Below are 16,817 nucleotides of genomic sequence, written 5' to 3' on the forward strand. Positions count from 1 at the left end.
AAAACCAGCTTGAACATCTGGAATTTCACAGTTCACATACTGCTGAAGCCTGTTTGGAGAATTTTGAGCATTACTTTACTAGCATGTGGGATGAGTGCAACTGTGTGATAGTTTGAGCATTCTTTGGTATTGCCCTTCTTTGGGATTGGAATGAAAACTGACCTTTCCCAGTCCTGTGGCCACTGCTGAGTTTTCCAAATTTGTTGGCATATTGAGTGCAGCACTTTTACAGCATCGTCTTTCAGGATTTGAAATAGCTCCACTGGAATTCCATCACCTCCGCTAGCTTTGTTTGTAGTGATGCTTTCTAAGCCCCACCTGACTTCACATTTCAGGATGTCTGGCTCGAGGTGAGTGATCACACCATCATGATTATCTTGGTCATGAAGATCTTTTTGTACAGTTCTTCCATGTATTCTTGCCACCTCGTCTTAATATCTTCTGCTTCTGTTAGGTCCATACCATTTCTGTCCTTTATTGAGACCATTTTTGCATGAAATGTTCCCTTGGAAACTCTAATTTTCTTGAAGAGATCTCTAGTCTTTCCCATTCTGTTGTTTTCCTCGATTTCTTTGCATTGATCCCTGAGGATGGCTTTCTTATCTCTCCTTGCTATTCTCTGGAACTCTGCATTCAGATGCTTATATCTTCCCTTTCTCCTTTGCTTTTCACTTCTCTTCTTTTCACAGCTATTTGTAAGGCCTCACCAGACAGCCATTTTGCTTTTTTGCATTTCTTTTCCATAGGGATGGTCCTGATCCCTGTCTCCTGTACAGTGTCACAAACCTCCGTCCATAGTTCATCAGGCACTCTATCTATCAGATCTACTCCCTTAAATCTATTTCTCACTTCCACTGTATAATCATAAGGGATTTGATTTAGGTCATACCTGAATGGTCTAATGGTTTTCCCTACATTCTTCAATTTAAGTCTGAATTTGGCAATAAAGAGCTCATGATTTGAGCCACAGTCAGCTCCCCATCGTGTTTTTGCTGACTGACTTCATCTTTGGCTGCAAAGAATATAATCAGTCTGATTTCGGTGTTGACCATCTGGTGATGTCCATGTGTAGAGTCTTCTCTTATGTTGTTGGACTAGGGTGTTTGCTATGACCAGTGCGTTCTCTTGGCAAAACTCTATTAGTCTTTGCCCCGCTTCATTCTGTATTCCAAGGCCAAATTTGCCTGTTACTGTCTTGTAGGTCTTCATAGAACCGTTCAACTTCAGCTTCTTCAGCAATACTGGTTGGGGCATAGACTTAGATTACTGTGATATTGAATGGTTTGCCTTGGAAATGAACAGAGATCATTCTGTTCTTTTTGAGATTGCATCCAAGTACTGCCTTTTGGACTCTTTTATTGATCATGATGGCTACTCCATTTCTTCTGAGGGATTCCTGTCCACAGTAGTAGATGTAAGGGTCATCTGAGTTAAATTCACCCATTCCAGTACATTTTATTTCACTGAATCCTAGAATGTCGATGTTCACTCTTGCCATCTCCTGTTTGACCACTTCCAATTTGCCTTGATTCATGGACCTAACGTTCCAGGTTCCTATGCAATATTTCTCTTTACCACATCGGACCTTGCTTCTATCACCAGTCATATCCACAACTGGGTATTGTTTTTGCTTTGGCTCCATCCCTTCATTCTTTCTAGAGTTATTTCTTCACTGATCTCCAGTAGCATATTGGGCACCTACCGAACTGGGGAGTTCCTCTTTCATATCCTATCATTTTGTCTTTCCATACTGTTCATCGGGTATTCTCCAAGGCAAGGATACTGAAGTGGTTTGCCATTCCCTTCTCCAGTGGACCACATTCTGTCCGACCTCTCCACCATGACCTGTCCATCTTGGGTGGCCCCATGTAGCATGGCTTAGCTTCATTGAGTTAGACAAGGCTGTGGTCCATGTGATTAGATTGGCTAGTTTTCTGTGATTATGGTTTCAGCCCTCTGATGCCCTCTCGCAACACTTACCATCTTACTTGGGTTTCTCTTACCTTGGATGAAGGGTATCTCCTCACGGCTGCCCCTCCTGACCTTGAACGTGGAGTAGCTCCTCTCAGCCCTCCTGCCCTGTGCAGCCACCACTCCTTGGACATGGGATAGCTCCTCTCAGCCACCTCCCCTGACCTTGGGTGAGGGGTAGCTCCTCTCAGTTAGGTGATTCCAAAACATCTACAAAAGACTTGTTTTTTAAAAAATAATTTCTCTATGCCAAATAGTTACCTTTTTTAAGGTAACATATATTGTGTGTATCCATCTTGTCTAACCAGAGAAATAAAATTAGATATTTATTATCAGAGAGCTAAGAAAGACATGCAGAAGCTGAAAAACACTTCTGTCTGTGTCTAAGAAGATATTTCAACATAAATGGCATTATATTTTAACTGAGTGACAATGCACTTTATCAGTTTGTCAGAGGTAGGCAAGTACACAGAAAGAGAAATAAATATTCAGCAAAATAAAGAGGTGGCCTCCCAAATGGGAGAAAATATTTGCAAACATATGACAGGTAACAGATTAATATTCACAATATGTAAGTAACTCACATAAACCAACAGCGAAAACAAATCTGATTTTACAAGTGGGCATAGGAACTTCATTGGTTGTCCAGTGGTTAAGAGTCTGCCTGCCAATGTAGGGGACGTGAGTTCGATCCCTGGTCTGGAGAGAATCCACATGCTTCAAGGCAACTAAGCTGGTATTCCACAACTGCAGAAGCCCGTGCGCCCTAGAGCCCGTCCCTCCTGCAAGAGAAGCCGCCGCAACAAGAAGCCCATGCCCTGCAACGAGAGCAGCCCCTGCTCGCTGCAAGTAGTGAGAGCCCACATGCCGCAACGAAGGCCTGGCTCAGCCATAAATAAATGGATAAATTTTTTAAATGTTTGGAAAAAAAAATTTTAAGTGGGCAGAGGACTGAAAGTAGACACTTTTCAAAAGACAAAAAAAAAAAAAAAAGACATTTTTCTAAAGAAGACATGCAGATGGCCAACACCTATGTGAAAAGGTGCTCAACATCACTCATCACCAGGGAATGCAAATTAAAACCACAATAAGATATGACTTCAACATCTGTTAGAATGGCTATTATCAAAAATTCAGTAGATAAGATGTATTGGCCAGGATGTGGAGAAAAGGGAGCCCTTGTGCACTGTTGGTGGGATTGTGTCTGGCAGTGCCACTGTGGGAAGTAATACAGAGGGGGTTCCTCAAAAAATGAAAAATAGAACTACCATTTGATCCAGTGATTCCACTTCTGGATATAGATCCGAAAGAAATGAAAACACTGTCTGCAAGAGCTGTCTGCATCCCCATGCTCATCACAGGACTATTCACAACAGCCAAGACAGCAGACAGCCGAAGTGTCTGAGTGAATGGTTAAAGAAAGCTTGAGATGCATATACAATGAAATATTTTTCCATTAGAAGGAGAAAATACTGCTATTTGGGACAACATGGATCTCTGAGAACATTATGCTAAGTGAAATAAATCAGAGAAAGAAAAATACTATCTATTTGTGGACCCTAAAGAAGGCCAAATTCATATAAACAGGGTAGCTTAGTGATTACCAAGGTTTAGGTAGGGGTAGGGAAATGGGGAGATGTTAGTTAAAAGGTGCAAACTTACAGTTATAAGATTAATAAGCCTTAGGGATCTAACTTCAGCATGGTGACTATTTTTCACAATACAGTATTACATACTTCAAAGTTGCTAAGAGAATAGATCTTAAAATGATATCTATAGTGAAAATTATAGCCTAGCTACATATATATTTTTAATGAAAATTAATGAGCAAAATGCTCAAAGAGGGCATAAAATTAGAGAAATAAACTGAACCCAAAGATCTCAGATGGGAAAAAATAAAAGTTTAAGAAGCAAAAGTATTGAAATAGAAAACAAAAATCAGTGGAGAGTAACACCAAAAGCTTGTTATTTGGAAAAAGAATAAATAAGTGAACCTCCAGCAAGCCTGATCAAGAAGAAGGAGAAAACTCGAATTAGTAGTATTAGACATGAAAAGAGAAATAACTGAAGATACTGAAGTAAATATTTTTCAAAACCAAGACTATAAACAATACTACAAATGAATCTGAAAACTCAAATGAAATGGACAATTGCTTAAGAAAACTAAAATATACAAACTGGCTGTAAAAGAAAGAGAAAACCTGAATAGACCTATAACTACTACAAAAACTCAAGCAGTTATAAGCCTATTCAGGCTTGAAAAACACTACCTCACCAGTAATCTAGGAAATGTGAGTTACAGCAACAGCATGATGCCACTTCAGAAAACCAACCAACTTACAAAAAAGGAAATCTCTGATAGTAACAAGAGTGGACAGAGATATGGAGAAAGGGTAGCACCCAGATACCGTGGATGGGAATGCAAACTGGGACAAGTACTTTGGAATAAAGGTAAAGTTATTCATTCCCTACCAACCTGCAAGCCTAGGTTTACCCACTGCAGAAACCTTTGCTCATATACCCAAGAAGATAAGTCCTACACTTTATTTATTTAGCCAACAGACAGACAATGTGCCAAGCATTGCAAGACCCTATGCACCAGACCATTGTGCATGGTTGGCAAATAAAAACATACTTGTTATTAAAGGCAAAATGAAATATTGTAGTCAAAATTTTCCATAAATGGAAAAATCCATACAGCTGGTGAAAATAATGGACTTATTTGAAACATGGTTATATCTCTGAATCATAAATCTAAGTGACAAGTTATCAAAAGAAACACAGAATATGTTAGCAGGTTAATTTGGAAGCCATACAAAATTATTTACATATATATATTGGACATGAGTTTGAGTCAACTCCGGGAGTTGGTGATGGACAAGGAGGCCTAGCGTGCTGCGATTCATGGGGTCACAAAGAGTAGAGGTTGTTCTGTATATGTGTGATACAGGATGTATATATGTATGCATGTATAATAGAGGTGATTTGTATGCATATGAAAGTTTAAGAAACATTTGTGTATATTACATATGGATATATCTATATGTAATAAAAATATTAAAACACAGATTTGTTATTGTTCAGTCACCCAGTTGTGTTTGACTCTTTGTGACCCCATGGACTGCAGCACGCCAGGCCTCGCTGTTCACGATCTCCCAAAGTTTGCCCAAGTTCATGTCCCTTGCATCGGTGATACCATCCAGCCATCTCATCCTCTGATGCCTTCTTCTCCTTCTGCCCTCAATCTTTCCCAGCATCAGGGACTTTTCCAGTGAGTTCATATCAGGTGACCAAAAAAATGGAGCTTCAGCTTCAGCATCAGTCCTTCCAAAGATTATTCAGGTTGATTTCCCGTAAGATTGACTGGTTTGATCTCCTTGCTGTCCAAGGAATCTTCTCCAGCACCACAGTTCAAAGGCATCAATTCTTTGGTGTTCTGCCTTCTTTACGGTCCAGTTCTCACAACCGTAACTGACCACTGGGAAGACCATAGCCTTGACTAAACAGACCTTTGTCAGCAGAGTATTGTCTCTGCTTTTTAACCCACCATCTAGGTTTATCATAGCTTTCCTGCCAAGAAGCAATCGACTATCTTCTGACTTCATGACTGCAGTCACCATCCTTAGTGATTTTAGAGCCCAAGAAGAGGAAATCTGTCAGTTTCCACTTTTCCACCTTCTGTTTGTTGTGAAGTAGTGGGCTGGATGCCATGATCTTAGTTTTTTTAATATATAGCTTTAAGCCAGCTCTTTCACTCTCCTCCTTCACCCTCATCAAGAGGCTCTTTAGTTCCTCTTTGCTTTGCCATTAGAGTGGTATCATCTGCATACCTGAGGCTGTTGATGTTTCTTCTGCCTATCTTGATTGATGGGAATACCAAAATTCAGAAAGTGGTTACCTCTGGAGAGAGAGAAAGAGGGGAAATGGAGTCCAGAAAAAATACAAAGGGGGCTTTGTTTATGTTTGCAACAATTTTATTTCCTTTAAAAATATGAGACAAGTGTGGTAAAACTTATTAATATTGACTAGTCTGAGTGATGGATACACAGATGTTTTGTTTCTTTTTCTCTGTACATTGTATATTTCAAAATTCCTCAAAACATTAGGAAGAGGAAGTATAATCTCATCCAAATAATTAAATGAACTATGAATTTTTCTTACTTAATATCAGTTAATTCCATCCAGTGACATACCAACTGTTGTTTGTACCTTTGCTTTTAGGAGAGTCAGGGAGTTAAATAGCAGCAACACTAAAAAGTTTCTGGAAGAAAGAAAGAGAGTAAGTATCATAATTTTCTTAGCACTTTTCCTTTGAAAAAAACTAAATAGTAGCTCATGCTTAGATTTCAGACTTCCAGCTGATTTGCCTAATTTGATTTTTCTGTATGCTAAATATTCTAGCTTCTCTTCTCGTCTCCCTGAAAGCTAATCTCTCACTAAAACCTATAAGGTAATTATTTGGTACTATTTTATACAGAAAATGAAGCCAAATTTTAATCATGCACAAATACTCTTTTCTTTTCTAAGATTTTGGCAGCAACTATCTTACCAGCAAAAATTATGGGGTTTAAATTCTCCCAGTTTTCAGGCTATTTTCTTTCTTCTTTTTTAAATTATTTTTATATCCTTCTCTTAAACTGCAAACTACCAACCCTCATCCATAAGTTTTAAGGTTACAACCCAAAGTTGATCTGAAGCGTTTTGTTTTGCTTTGCAGCTCGCCATGAAGCAGTCCAAAGAAATGGATCAGTTGAAAAAAGTCCAGCTGGAGCACCTCGAATTCCTAGAGAAACAGAATGAGCAGGTATTTCACTTAAAAAGCGTAAAAAGATGTAGGCAGCCAACCAGATCCAGGAGGCAAATGCCATGGCCCACAGTGACCCTCCTGCTGAAGCTAGCAGCCTGGCGTAGTGACGTAGGAACGTGGCTAGAAAAATTTGGTGCCATTACTGTGCTTTGCCCTTTTCATCCAAAAAGAACAGAAAGTACTTTTTTTGAAGTGGGAGAGGAATGTGGCTGTGGAGAAAAAAAGCATCAAAATTTGATTAGATGATGGGGATTTTAAAAAGGACATTTCTGAGAGGAGGAGAAAACAGATTATAAGTTACTTCTCCATTTTTATGTGAAGTTATATCACTTGTACCCTAGAGACAAGTGATATTGTATTTAAAAGCAAATGAGAAACCACCTACTTTCAACCTCAATCTAAAAATGAAATTATAAAACCTTCTCAGGACTTCCAAGCCAAACCTAATTGCATGAACTGCCATAATTCTACAAACCACTGAATGTGAGTGGATACCATACTCTTAGTGTTAAACACTAAATTAAAATACACACAAATAAAAAGAGGTCTCCAAAATCCAACTATTCAGTAGCTGTCAGGCATATACCAACATCAAGATGAATGTGTATTTGCCTCAAATGGAGTTCAGATAGTTGGGCTACAGCCCACTGGCCATCCACAGTCTCATTTCAATTGGATGGAAATACCTCTAGCTTCTATGGCACGATGACCCTCAGTAGCAGTTAAAATTTCAGTCTATCTCAGTCCAAATACACCTCTTCAGGTGTAGCTGGTTTGGAAGTTATTATTTCTAGGCAATTTACTCCAGTCTAGAAGCTGTAAAGAAATTCTGAAACCCGTACTTGTACTGCATTATTCTTTCCTGTTCCCTTTCACATATAAAGTAATCCTATTTAAGGTTTTGTTTTTTTTTTTTAAGAGTAAATGGCTTCCATTGAAGAAAATTTAACTGGAAATTAGACTAAGAAGTACCTTTGAGAAAGTAAAACAAAACGATAAAATCAGGGTTTGTTTTTTGTATTGCAATTGAGTAACAAATAAATCCAACTTCTGGTTTCATGTCCTTTACTTTTTGGTTGATAGAAGTTTTATTCATCAGCATTCTTCGAAGTTATGTTTCCCATTTCTTTTCCAGCCAAATGCTTCTATTCATGAATAGTCCACAGATCTCCAAGGCGGACAATAAGTGTTTATTGTCCCACAGGTCCCATTCATTTGACCAATCCCTAGATACAGCACCTTCTGGTACAAGTTACCTATCTTTTTTTGCTGTCAAAGCCATTTCTCAGAAAGTGTTTCTAGAGGGTAAGGGGAATGGATAAGGGAATAGCTGCTATTTCTAAACATTAGAATCCACTTCAGTGACTCAGTACTGGGTGGGGATAAGGATGCCTTAAAGAAGGCACAATGAAGGTAAGATGCAGCTCTGTGTCAGTTAACTAAATTAAGAAACTACTTAGAAATCACTGTGTTGCTTAGCAACAAGTTTGACTAAAGAATATAAATGCGCTAAAAATTGCTCATCATTACAATAGTGGTATATATCAGAGCTAGAGAATACCTAGTGTTTTTAGTTTCAGAGCTAAAGTACACAATTTTAAAATCATTTTGGCCTTTTATCCTAATACATGTGTAACTCAAATCGCACCAGAGATTTTACACTGAAATATTGGATTAATGATAACAGTATTGATTGGATCTTATTGGGAGGATAGTGACTTCTTCTTGTTTCTGAAATTCATATAATGCCTTTCAAGGGGTCGCAGGTAATGCCTACCACCCACACCTGATACTTTGAGTCATAGAATCTTAGGAAAGAATGTAAGAAGGCTTGAGATTGGGTGAAGATGTAATGAGATCCCATGAAAAGAAATTCGAGGTATATTGATGCTTCCCGCAAGTGTGCAATTTGGACTTGAATTTCTGTGTTAAGCTTTGCTTTATAAATATGGCCCATTCTGTAACAAATTCAGTCCCAGAGATTTTCTAGTGTACTTTTGGAGGGGGAGTTTACAGATTGAATACCTCTCAATTCAGTTACTACGTGTGGCTCAACACTGTCTTGGCACAGTGCCAAAGATGCTGCAGCTCTATTTCTTGTCTCGTATTAGGTGAGGTCTGGAACCATTTGGAGAGCTCCCCCTATATCCTATTGGGTGGCTGAGTGGTTAAGAATCCGCCTGTGATGTAGGAGACCCAGGTTTGATCCCTGGGTCAGGAAGATCCCCTGGAGAAGGGCATGGCAACCCACTCCAGTATTTTTGCCTGGGGAATCCCATGACAGAGGAGCCTGGTGGGCTACAGTCCATTGGGGTCACAAAGAGTCAGACATGACTGAAGCAGCTCAATTCAAAATTTCATTGACAGGAAACAGTTTCTTGTCTCCAGACAATCCCAAACTTGTATAACAATCTCCCAAACTGCTATTAAACCTCAAGACTTTAAAAAATAAAATAAAATAAATAAAAAAATAAATTAATTTTAACATTCTGCAATAATATCTCCCTTTAAAGTTTCTTACTGCTTCCCTATAACCCTTGTCCTATAAATTTTCCTGGTTGCCCCAAAGCAAAGCCTGGAATCATCTACTTCATTAGTTAGACAGTGCTGAGGCACCGGCAGAAACAACTCAGGTTTCAGCCTATCTGGGTCCTGATTCTGGATCCTAACCTCCTATGTCATTTCGAAAGGCTTTGCCTGCTTGGTTGGCAAGCATTCATTTAAAACGCCAAAGGATGGGGATTTTTTTTTTCCCTACTATTTCCCATAGACCTCCCAGCCATACATGAGCTCATCTGTCTTGACATGCACCATTGCAAACATGAAATGCTCCATTACTGTCATACTCAAGTTTTAAAAGTTGGTTTTGTCATCAGTCCTGTCATGTAATGAGGAGAGGTGAGGGTCTCACCCCATGGGAGAGCTGCAGTCTGGGCTGAGAGGCATTGGTCGCTTTTGTTCTTTTGTTTCTGTTGAGGTCAGCCTGGGGTAAGTTTGTTGCTGATGGTTCTATACATGTTTTATCCTTAGCCTTTTGCTTTTATGTATATGGTTTTGCATTCATTTTTCAAATTCACTTCAGTATTCATTTATTTTCTTTGTTTTGTATGTATGACTCAATTTTGACATTACTATTTTTGTACAAACAGCTTTTGAAATCCTGTCATGCAGTGTCCCAAACTCAAGGTAGGACTGAAAATTCTGATAAGCAAGATATTGCCTTCCTGCTCAACTGCGCTCGTATTCTCGCTGCTTTGATGATTCACATCTGCTCTTGACTAGTTAAGATCGCAAGGGTGTGATTGAAAAGTTTGACTATTTGATGCTTGGATTTCTGATGTACAATTCAAACTGAAATGCCCAGCGTCTTGAGAGAATTATTTCTGATGGCATTTTAGCATCCTTTCCAGTTGCAGACCTAGGAATCTCATGCTGATGAAGACATACCCAGTCACTGGAAGAAGTGATATACAGTGGTCCTTTGGATCAATCACAGCTGAAACTGGGTCACAGAGTCAGATCTTTCACAAACATTAATATGACTGCCATTAATTTTTAAAGTACCCAGTAAAAGTTGATTGGTGGTTTTTAGTAACAGAGAGTTATGGTCTGCATGCAAACACATTATACAGCATCATTGTACAAAGACTCTTGTCATGCTTTCTGTTAGAACCAGTCTGCCAGAAAACCTAATCACCCCTTATACATACGGTAACCATATAATTTATCATTCAAACAGAATAGCTTTGAAAGTGAAAGGGGACGTTGTTCATAATAGCCAGGACCATCGGCATGAATTGGAACCGTCCTAACAAGTGAGCATGAGTGGTCACCCTGCTCATATGAGAACCTGGCTCTTGGAATCCTCCTGTACTGTTAATAGGATCCTTCTCTCTACACCATGTTCAATATTGTCCTTAATGCTAGAGGGAAAGAAGCAGAGGGAATCCTTTATTACTATTTACTGAACATAAAATATTTAATTTCCAGTGCTGATATTTCACTGTCATCTCTTATAAATACTGTTTGTGTCACAGTTTCATGTTCGTGTATTTTCTCCATTTCTTCATTCTTCTATTAAAGCATTAGTATGTTTCAGGCATTAAAAAAAAAGATCTGGGGAGTGGGAGCCATCCATCCCAAATGTACGCAGAAAGTTACTATATTTGGTGTTTTTATATCCATCCTCACCAAAATGGAATTTAAAGCCACAGTCTAAAAATAACAATAAGAAGGAGATCACTCTGTGGTCTGTGGGTTAAACTAATTTCATAGCAAAACTTCATTTGGTACATTTTGATGCTCATAGTATGATCGGCAAAGTTGACTAAATCCTCCCACTGACCTTCCATTTAGTTGGAATACCTAAGTCGACACGAATAGTAACATCAGAGCTCATCAGGGTCCTCCTCCAAGTTATATCTTTATATATCCATGTTTCCATTTTTAAATGTCCTTTATTTCAAAGTGATGTGTCACTGAAAGAGGACAGGAATGCTTTTTCTCCAAAAGATACATGTGTTGGGTTCGAAAAAAAGCACATCGTTGGAAAGTAAAGCTTAAAATGAAACAATTGATTTTTCCCTATATTGCCAGGCAGTGACTTGTCACCAGAACCTGTCCCCATCAGACACCTTTCCACCTCTCAAATCAGCTGGTTGTCTTCTTGACAGCCTTAATTCATGAGATTCAATTCACTGTAGCTTACTTCCTGGGGTAGACTGTAAAAGCTGAATCGCTCCAGAGAAGTGAGAGCCTGTAAGGAGATTTTTTTGCACAGTAGCCTTCCAAGAACCCTACGTATGCATGTGACGTTCTGCCCGCAGCATACTCCAACCAATCTAACATGATAGGCTTCCACCCAAGCTTTCCCATCCGTGAGATTCTTAGACAGTCACTTTTCATTAAATTTCAAGCTATTTGAGGAATAAATTGTACATAAGCAATGCTTATTCTAAAAGTGATCAAATTATCTACACACCATCAAGGCATGTCAGTCTGTGGAAACTAAATCAAACAGTTAGAAATGACGTAATCTACAAGTGACAGGTGTAGCTTCTTTTCCAGTTGTTTTCCTGGTACTGTGTGGACCATTCCTTCCCAGACTTTAACATACATAAAACTTCCCTGGGGATCTTACTAAAATGCAGACTCTGGGTCAGTAGGGTGGGGGTGGAGTCCCAGATTCTGCATTTCCCACAAGATCCCAGGCAATGCTGATGCTGCTGGTCTGTGGACCACACTTTTAAGTACCCAGGAAACAGTGACAAGCATCAAATTCGAGGGAAAAGAGAGGTGGGGTTTTGCTGCATGTCTTCAGGAGAGGATTTCAACATGTAAGGTCTTGTTTCTGATGTTACAGGCGAAGGAGATGCAGCAGATGGTGAAATTGGAAGCCGAGATGGACCGCAGACCAGCAACAGTTGTGTGAAACTCCAGGACACAAACTGAACCCAGAGAACCACCACATCAAAGAGCAGTCCCCAGCTTCTGAACAGATTCCATGGAGGAAAGCTGATGTCTTCTGCATTTCCTTTTCATGTAGACAAAAGGTCACCTGAAACCACAGAGACTTACTTCTCTTAAACATTCTGAATACTAAATTTCCTTGCTCAACCAAAAGTAGTTACAAATCCCCCCAAATTGCGACTCCAGTAAGTCAGAGTTTACCTGTTGATCATACCACTTCGACATGTTTGCCAGAAAACATCATCACAAGTAAATGAGCTTGGTGTTAAAAACTCTGCTTTGTGATGCGTTAAGACATGTTTGAGCAGCAGCAAAAGTAGTGCATTAGCCATGTCGTAGCAAGCACATGCACTGGGGAGGGGGGAGGAAACTGTCTACAGATTAATAGCAGCAGTGGTGATCTGCTAGACAGCAACTGGGGGGATTTTTCTACATGAGTTACCTCATCAGTAAGTGCCATGTCTCCACCATGCCATACAAAGCTAACTTCCTATAACAGTCACGGAAATGGTTAGAACAACAGAAAAATAGAACTGTGTCCTTGTGCCAAAACCTGCTGTGCTCACAAGGAGAACTCTCAGGCACGTTTAAGAAGCTGACATCTGACATTGCTTCCTAGGAATTGCTTCTGCTGACCCTAGATTACTACAGCTCACTCTTACACCATGAAGATTGTGAAGTGGTTATTGGCAACTGTTTGTAAATGTGACCATGTAAAAAGTATTTATGCTCCTAATTCACACTGTCAGAGAGCAAAATCATGTTAAGTATTGCCACATGACAAGATTAGTGAACAGGAATACTAGAACTATCTTTGCATGATACACAAGCACCAATTATGACTAATCCGTACACAGTTAACCTAATGCAAATACATACTGGTTAAGTAACTGTATGGCACAGAATATAATTTGACTCTCAAGACTTTTAGCATAATGAAAAAGTCTATATATATGTGTATATGAACTATGTGGGCATTCTTGATACTTCAAGTTCTAGTTTCAAAAAAAAATACATAACTAATTTAATTTTACACAAAAAATATTTATGCAGATTTTCAGAATTTCATATCAGGAAATAATCTTTTTATGTCTGTTAAATATCGAAACAATTTGCTACAGTGTTAATCTGCATGGTCGTTAAGCCTGTTGTAGTTGTGTTGCAGACAGTGCATGGAAAAGTCCCTCCTGGGATGGAGCTGTGCCCCAATGCCCAGAGGAGCGCATGGAAACTGCACTCGAGAACTAATCAGATCACTGATTTAGGGCACCAACCACCAACCAGATTGTTGTATATGCTTGTACAGATTGATTCTGTGTGTTCCTCTGAGTAAAACAGAGAATTATGTTACCATCAATACCGAAAGTAAGCTTCCAACTTCTCTAATAAAAAAATGAAAACACATCCAACATCTGTCAGAGTGTTTGCTCGTCAGGATGCCTTCCCGTGTACTTTCTCTGTTTCCTAAATAATCTCTTCATTGTTCTTAGAGGGGGGTTTATGCCTGCCCCCAACACATTTTTCTCCTGACATAAAAAGACTGTTTGACTGGTTGACTCCCAATGTAAAGTACTTGTTTTTCCTTTTTCTCACAGTTGTCATTTGAACTGGCTTCTTTTGAAATTCTCTGGTTACAGATTTCTTTATTTGTAAGACAGTAGAGTTTGAGTCACCACCACTGGCCTCGGACGCGGGGTGTCTCCTCCCAGCCGCCGGGTGTCTTCTCCCGGCCTCCACTGACCTCGGACACGGGGTAGCTCCTCTTGCCGTTCCTGTGCCATCGCAGCCTGGCACTCTAGGCCGAGCCCAAGGCAAGGGGCAGCAGCTGGGAGGAGCCACCCACGCCCGAGGCCAGGGCCGGCGGCCGGGAGGAGCAACCCGAGGAGTGGTGGCACAGGAAGGCCTAGAGGAGCTATCCCACGTTGAAGGTCAGGAACAGTGGCGGTAAGGAGATACCCCTCATCCAAGGTTAAGGAGCAGTGGCTGTGCTTTGCTGGAGCAGGCTAGAAGAGATACCCCACGCCCAACGTAAGAGAAACCCAAGTAAGATGGTAGATGTTGCAAGAGGGCATCAGAGGGCAGACATACTGAAACCATACTCACAGAAAACTAGTCAATCTAATCATAGGACCACAGCCTTGTCTAACTCAGTGAAACCAAGCCATGCCTTCAGGGCAACCCAAGATGGGCGGGTCATGGTGGAGAGGTCTGACAGAATGTGGTCCACTGGAGAAGGGAATGGCTAGCCACTTCAGTATTCTTGCCTTGAGAACCCCATGAACAGCATGAAAAGGCAAAATGATAGGATACCAAAAGAGGAAGTCCCCAGGTCATTAGGTGCCCAATATGCTACTGGAGATCAGTGGAGAAATAAAGAATTCCAGAAAGAATGAAGGGATGGAGCCAAAGCAAAAACAATACCCAGTTGTGGATGTGACTGGTGATAGAAGCAAGGCCTGATGCTGTAAAGAGCAATATTGCATAGGAACCTGGAATGTCAGGTCCATGAATCAAGGCAAATTGGAAGTGGTCAAACAAGAGATGGCAAGAGTGAACGTTGACATTCTAGGAATCAGTGAACTAAAATGGACTGGAATGGGTGAATTTAACTCAGATGACCATTATATCTACTACTGTGGGCAGGAATCCCTCAGAAGAAATGGAGTAGCCATCATGGTCAACAAAAGAGTCCAAAATGCAGTACTTGGATGCAATCTCAAAAACAACAGAATGATCTCTGTTCGTCTCCAAGGCAAACCATTCAATATCTCAGTTATCCAAGTTTATGCCCTAACCAGTAACACTGAAGAAACTGAAGTTGAACAGTTTTATGAAAACCTACAAGATCTTTTAGAACTAACACCCAAAAAGATGTCCTTTTCATTCTAGGGGACTGGAATGCAAAAGTAGGAAGGCAAGAAACACCTGGAGTAACAGGCAAATTTGGCCTTGGAATGCGGAATGAAGCAGGGCAAAGACTAATAGAGTTTTGCCAAGAAAATGCACTGGTCATAGCAAACACCCTCTTCCAACAACACAAGAGAAGACTCTACACATCGACATCACCAGATGGTCAACACCGAAATCAGATTGATTATATTCTTTGCAGCCAAAGATGGAGAAGCTCTATACAGTCAATGAAAAGAAGACCAGGAGCTGACTGTGGCTCAGATCATGAACTCCTTATTACCACATTCAGACTCAAATTGAAGAAAGTAGGGAAAACTGCTAGACCATTCAGTCATGACCTTAATCAAATCCCTTATGATTATACAGTGGAAGTGAGAAATAGATTTAAGGGCCTAGATCTGAAAGATAGAGTGCCTGATGAACTATGGAATGAGGTTCATGACACTGTCCAGGAGACAGGGATCAAGACCATCCCCATGGAAAAGAAATGCAAAAAAGCAATATGGCTGTCTGGGGAGGCCTTACAAATAGCTGTGAAAAGAAGAGAGGTGAAAAGCAAAGGAGAAAGGGAAGATATAAGCATCTGAATGCAGAGTTCCAAAGAATAGCAAGAAGAGATAAGACAGCCTTCTTCAGTGATCAATGCAAAGAAATCGAGGAAAACAACAGAATGGGAAAGACTAGAGATCTCTTCAAGAAAATTAGACATATCAAGGGAATATTTCATGCAAAGATGGGCTCGATAAAGGACAGAAATGGTATGGACCTAACAGAAGCAGAAGATATTAAGAAGAGGTGGCAAGAATACATGGAAGAACTGTACAAAAAAGATCTTCATGACCCAGATAATCATGATGATGTGATCACTCATCTAGAGCCAGACATCTTGGAATGTGAAGTCAAGTGGGCCTTCGAAAGCATCACTATGAACAAAGCTAGAGGAGATGATGGAATTCCAGTTGAGCTCTTTCAAATCCTGAAAGATGATGCTGTGAAAGTGCTGCACTCAATATGCCAGCAAATTTGGAAAACTCAGCAGTGGCCCCAGGACTGGAAAAGGTCAGTTTTCTTCCAATCCCAAAGAAAGGCAATGCCAAAGAATGCTCAAACTACTGCATAATTGCAGTCATCTCACACGCTAGTAAAGTAATGCTCAAAATTCTCCAAGCCAGGCCTCAGCAATACGTGAACCATGAACTCCCTGATGTTCAAGCTGGTTTTAGAAAAGGCAGAGGAACCAGAGATCAAATTGCCAACATCCGCTGGATCATGGAAAAGCAAGAGAGTTCCAGAAAAACATCTATTTCTGCTTTATTGACTATGCCAAAGCCTTTGACTGTGTGGCTCACAATAAACTGTGGAAAATCTGAAAGAGATCGGAATACCAGACCACCTGACCTGCCTCTCGAGAAATCTGTATGCAGGTCAGATAGCACAAGTTAGAACTGGACATGGAACAACAGACTGGTTCCAAATAGGAAAAGAAATACATCAAGGCTGTATATTGTCACCCTGCTTATTTAACTTCTATGCAGAGTACATCATGAGAAACGCTGAACTGGAAGAATCACAAGCTGGAATCAAGATTGCCGGGAGAAATATCAATAACCTCAGATATGCAGATGACACCACCCTTATGGCAGAAAGTGAAGAGGAACTA

General features: G+C 40.2%; 1 protein-coding gene across 44 annotated transcripts in view; it reads left to right on the top strand.

Moving 5' to 3' along the window:
- Positions 1-13,651, top strand: part of PLCB4 (phospholipase C beta 4) — a 474,866-nt gene extending 461,215 nt beyond the window's left edge. For 21 of the 44 annotated variants that reach the window (XM_060397119.1, XM_060397124.1, XM_060397117.1 and 18 more), the window contains 2 exons: positions 6,193-6,250; positions 6,689-13,651. In XM_060397119.1, the coding sequence (XP_060253102.1) occupies positions 6,193-6,250; positions 6,689-7,024 (394 nt within the window). In that variant the 3' untranslated portion in view covers positions 7,025-13,651. The remainder of the gene's footprint in view (positions 1-6,192; positions 6,251-6,688) is intronic. The other 23 variants (XM_060397137.1, XM_060397141.1, XM_060397143.1 and 20 more) reach the window with 2 other exon arrangements.
- Positions 13,652-16,817: the final 3,166 nt, after the last annotated feature.

This window comes from Ovis aries, chromosome 13 (genome assembly GCF_016772045.2).
Source record: "Ovis aries strain OAR_USU_Benz2616 breed Rambouillet chromosome 13, ARS-UI_Ramb_v3.0, whole genome shotgun sequence".
In the NCBI taxonomy this organism is placed as follows: Eukaryota; Metazoa; Chordata; class Mammalia; order Artiodactyla; family Bovidae; genus Ovis; species Ovis aries.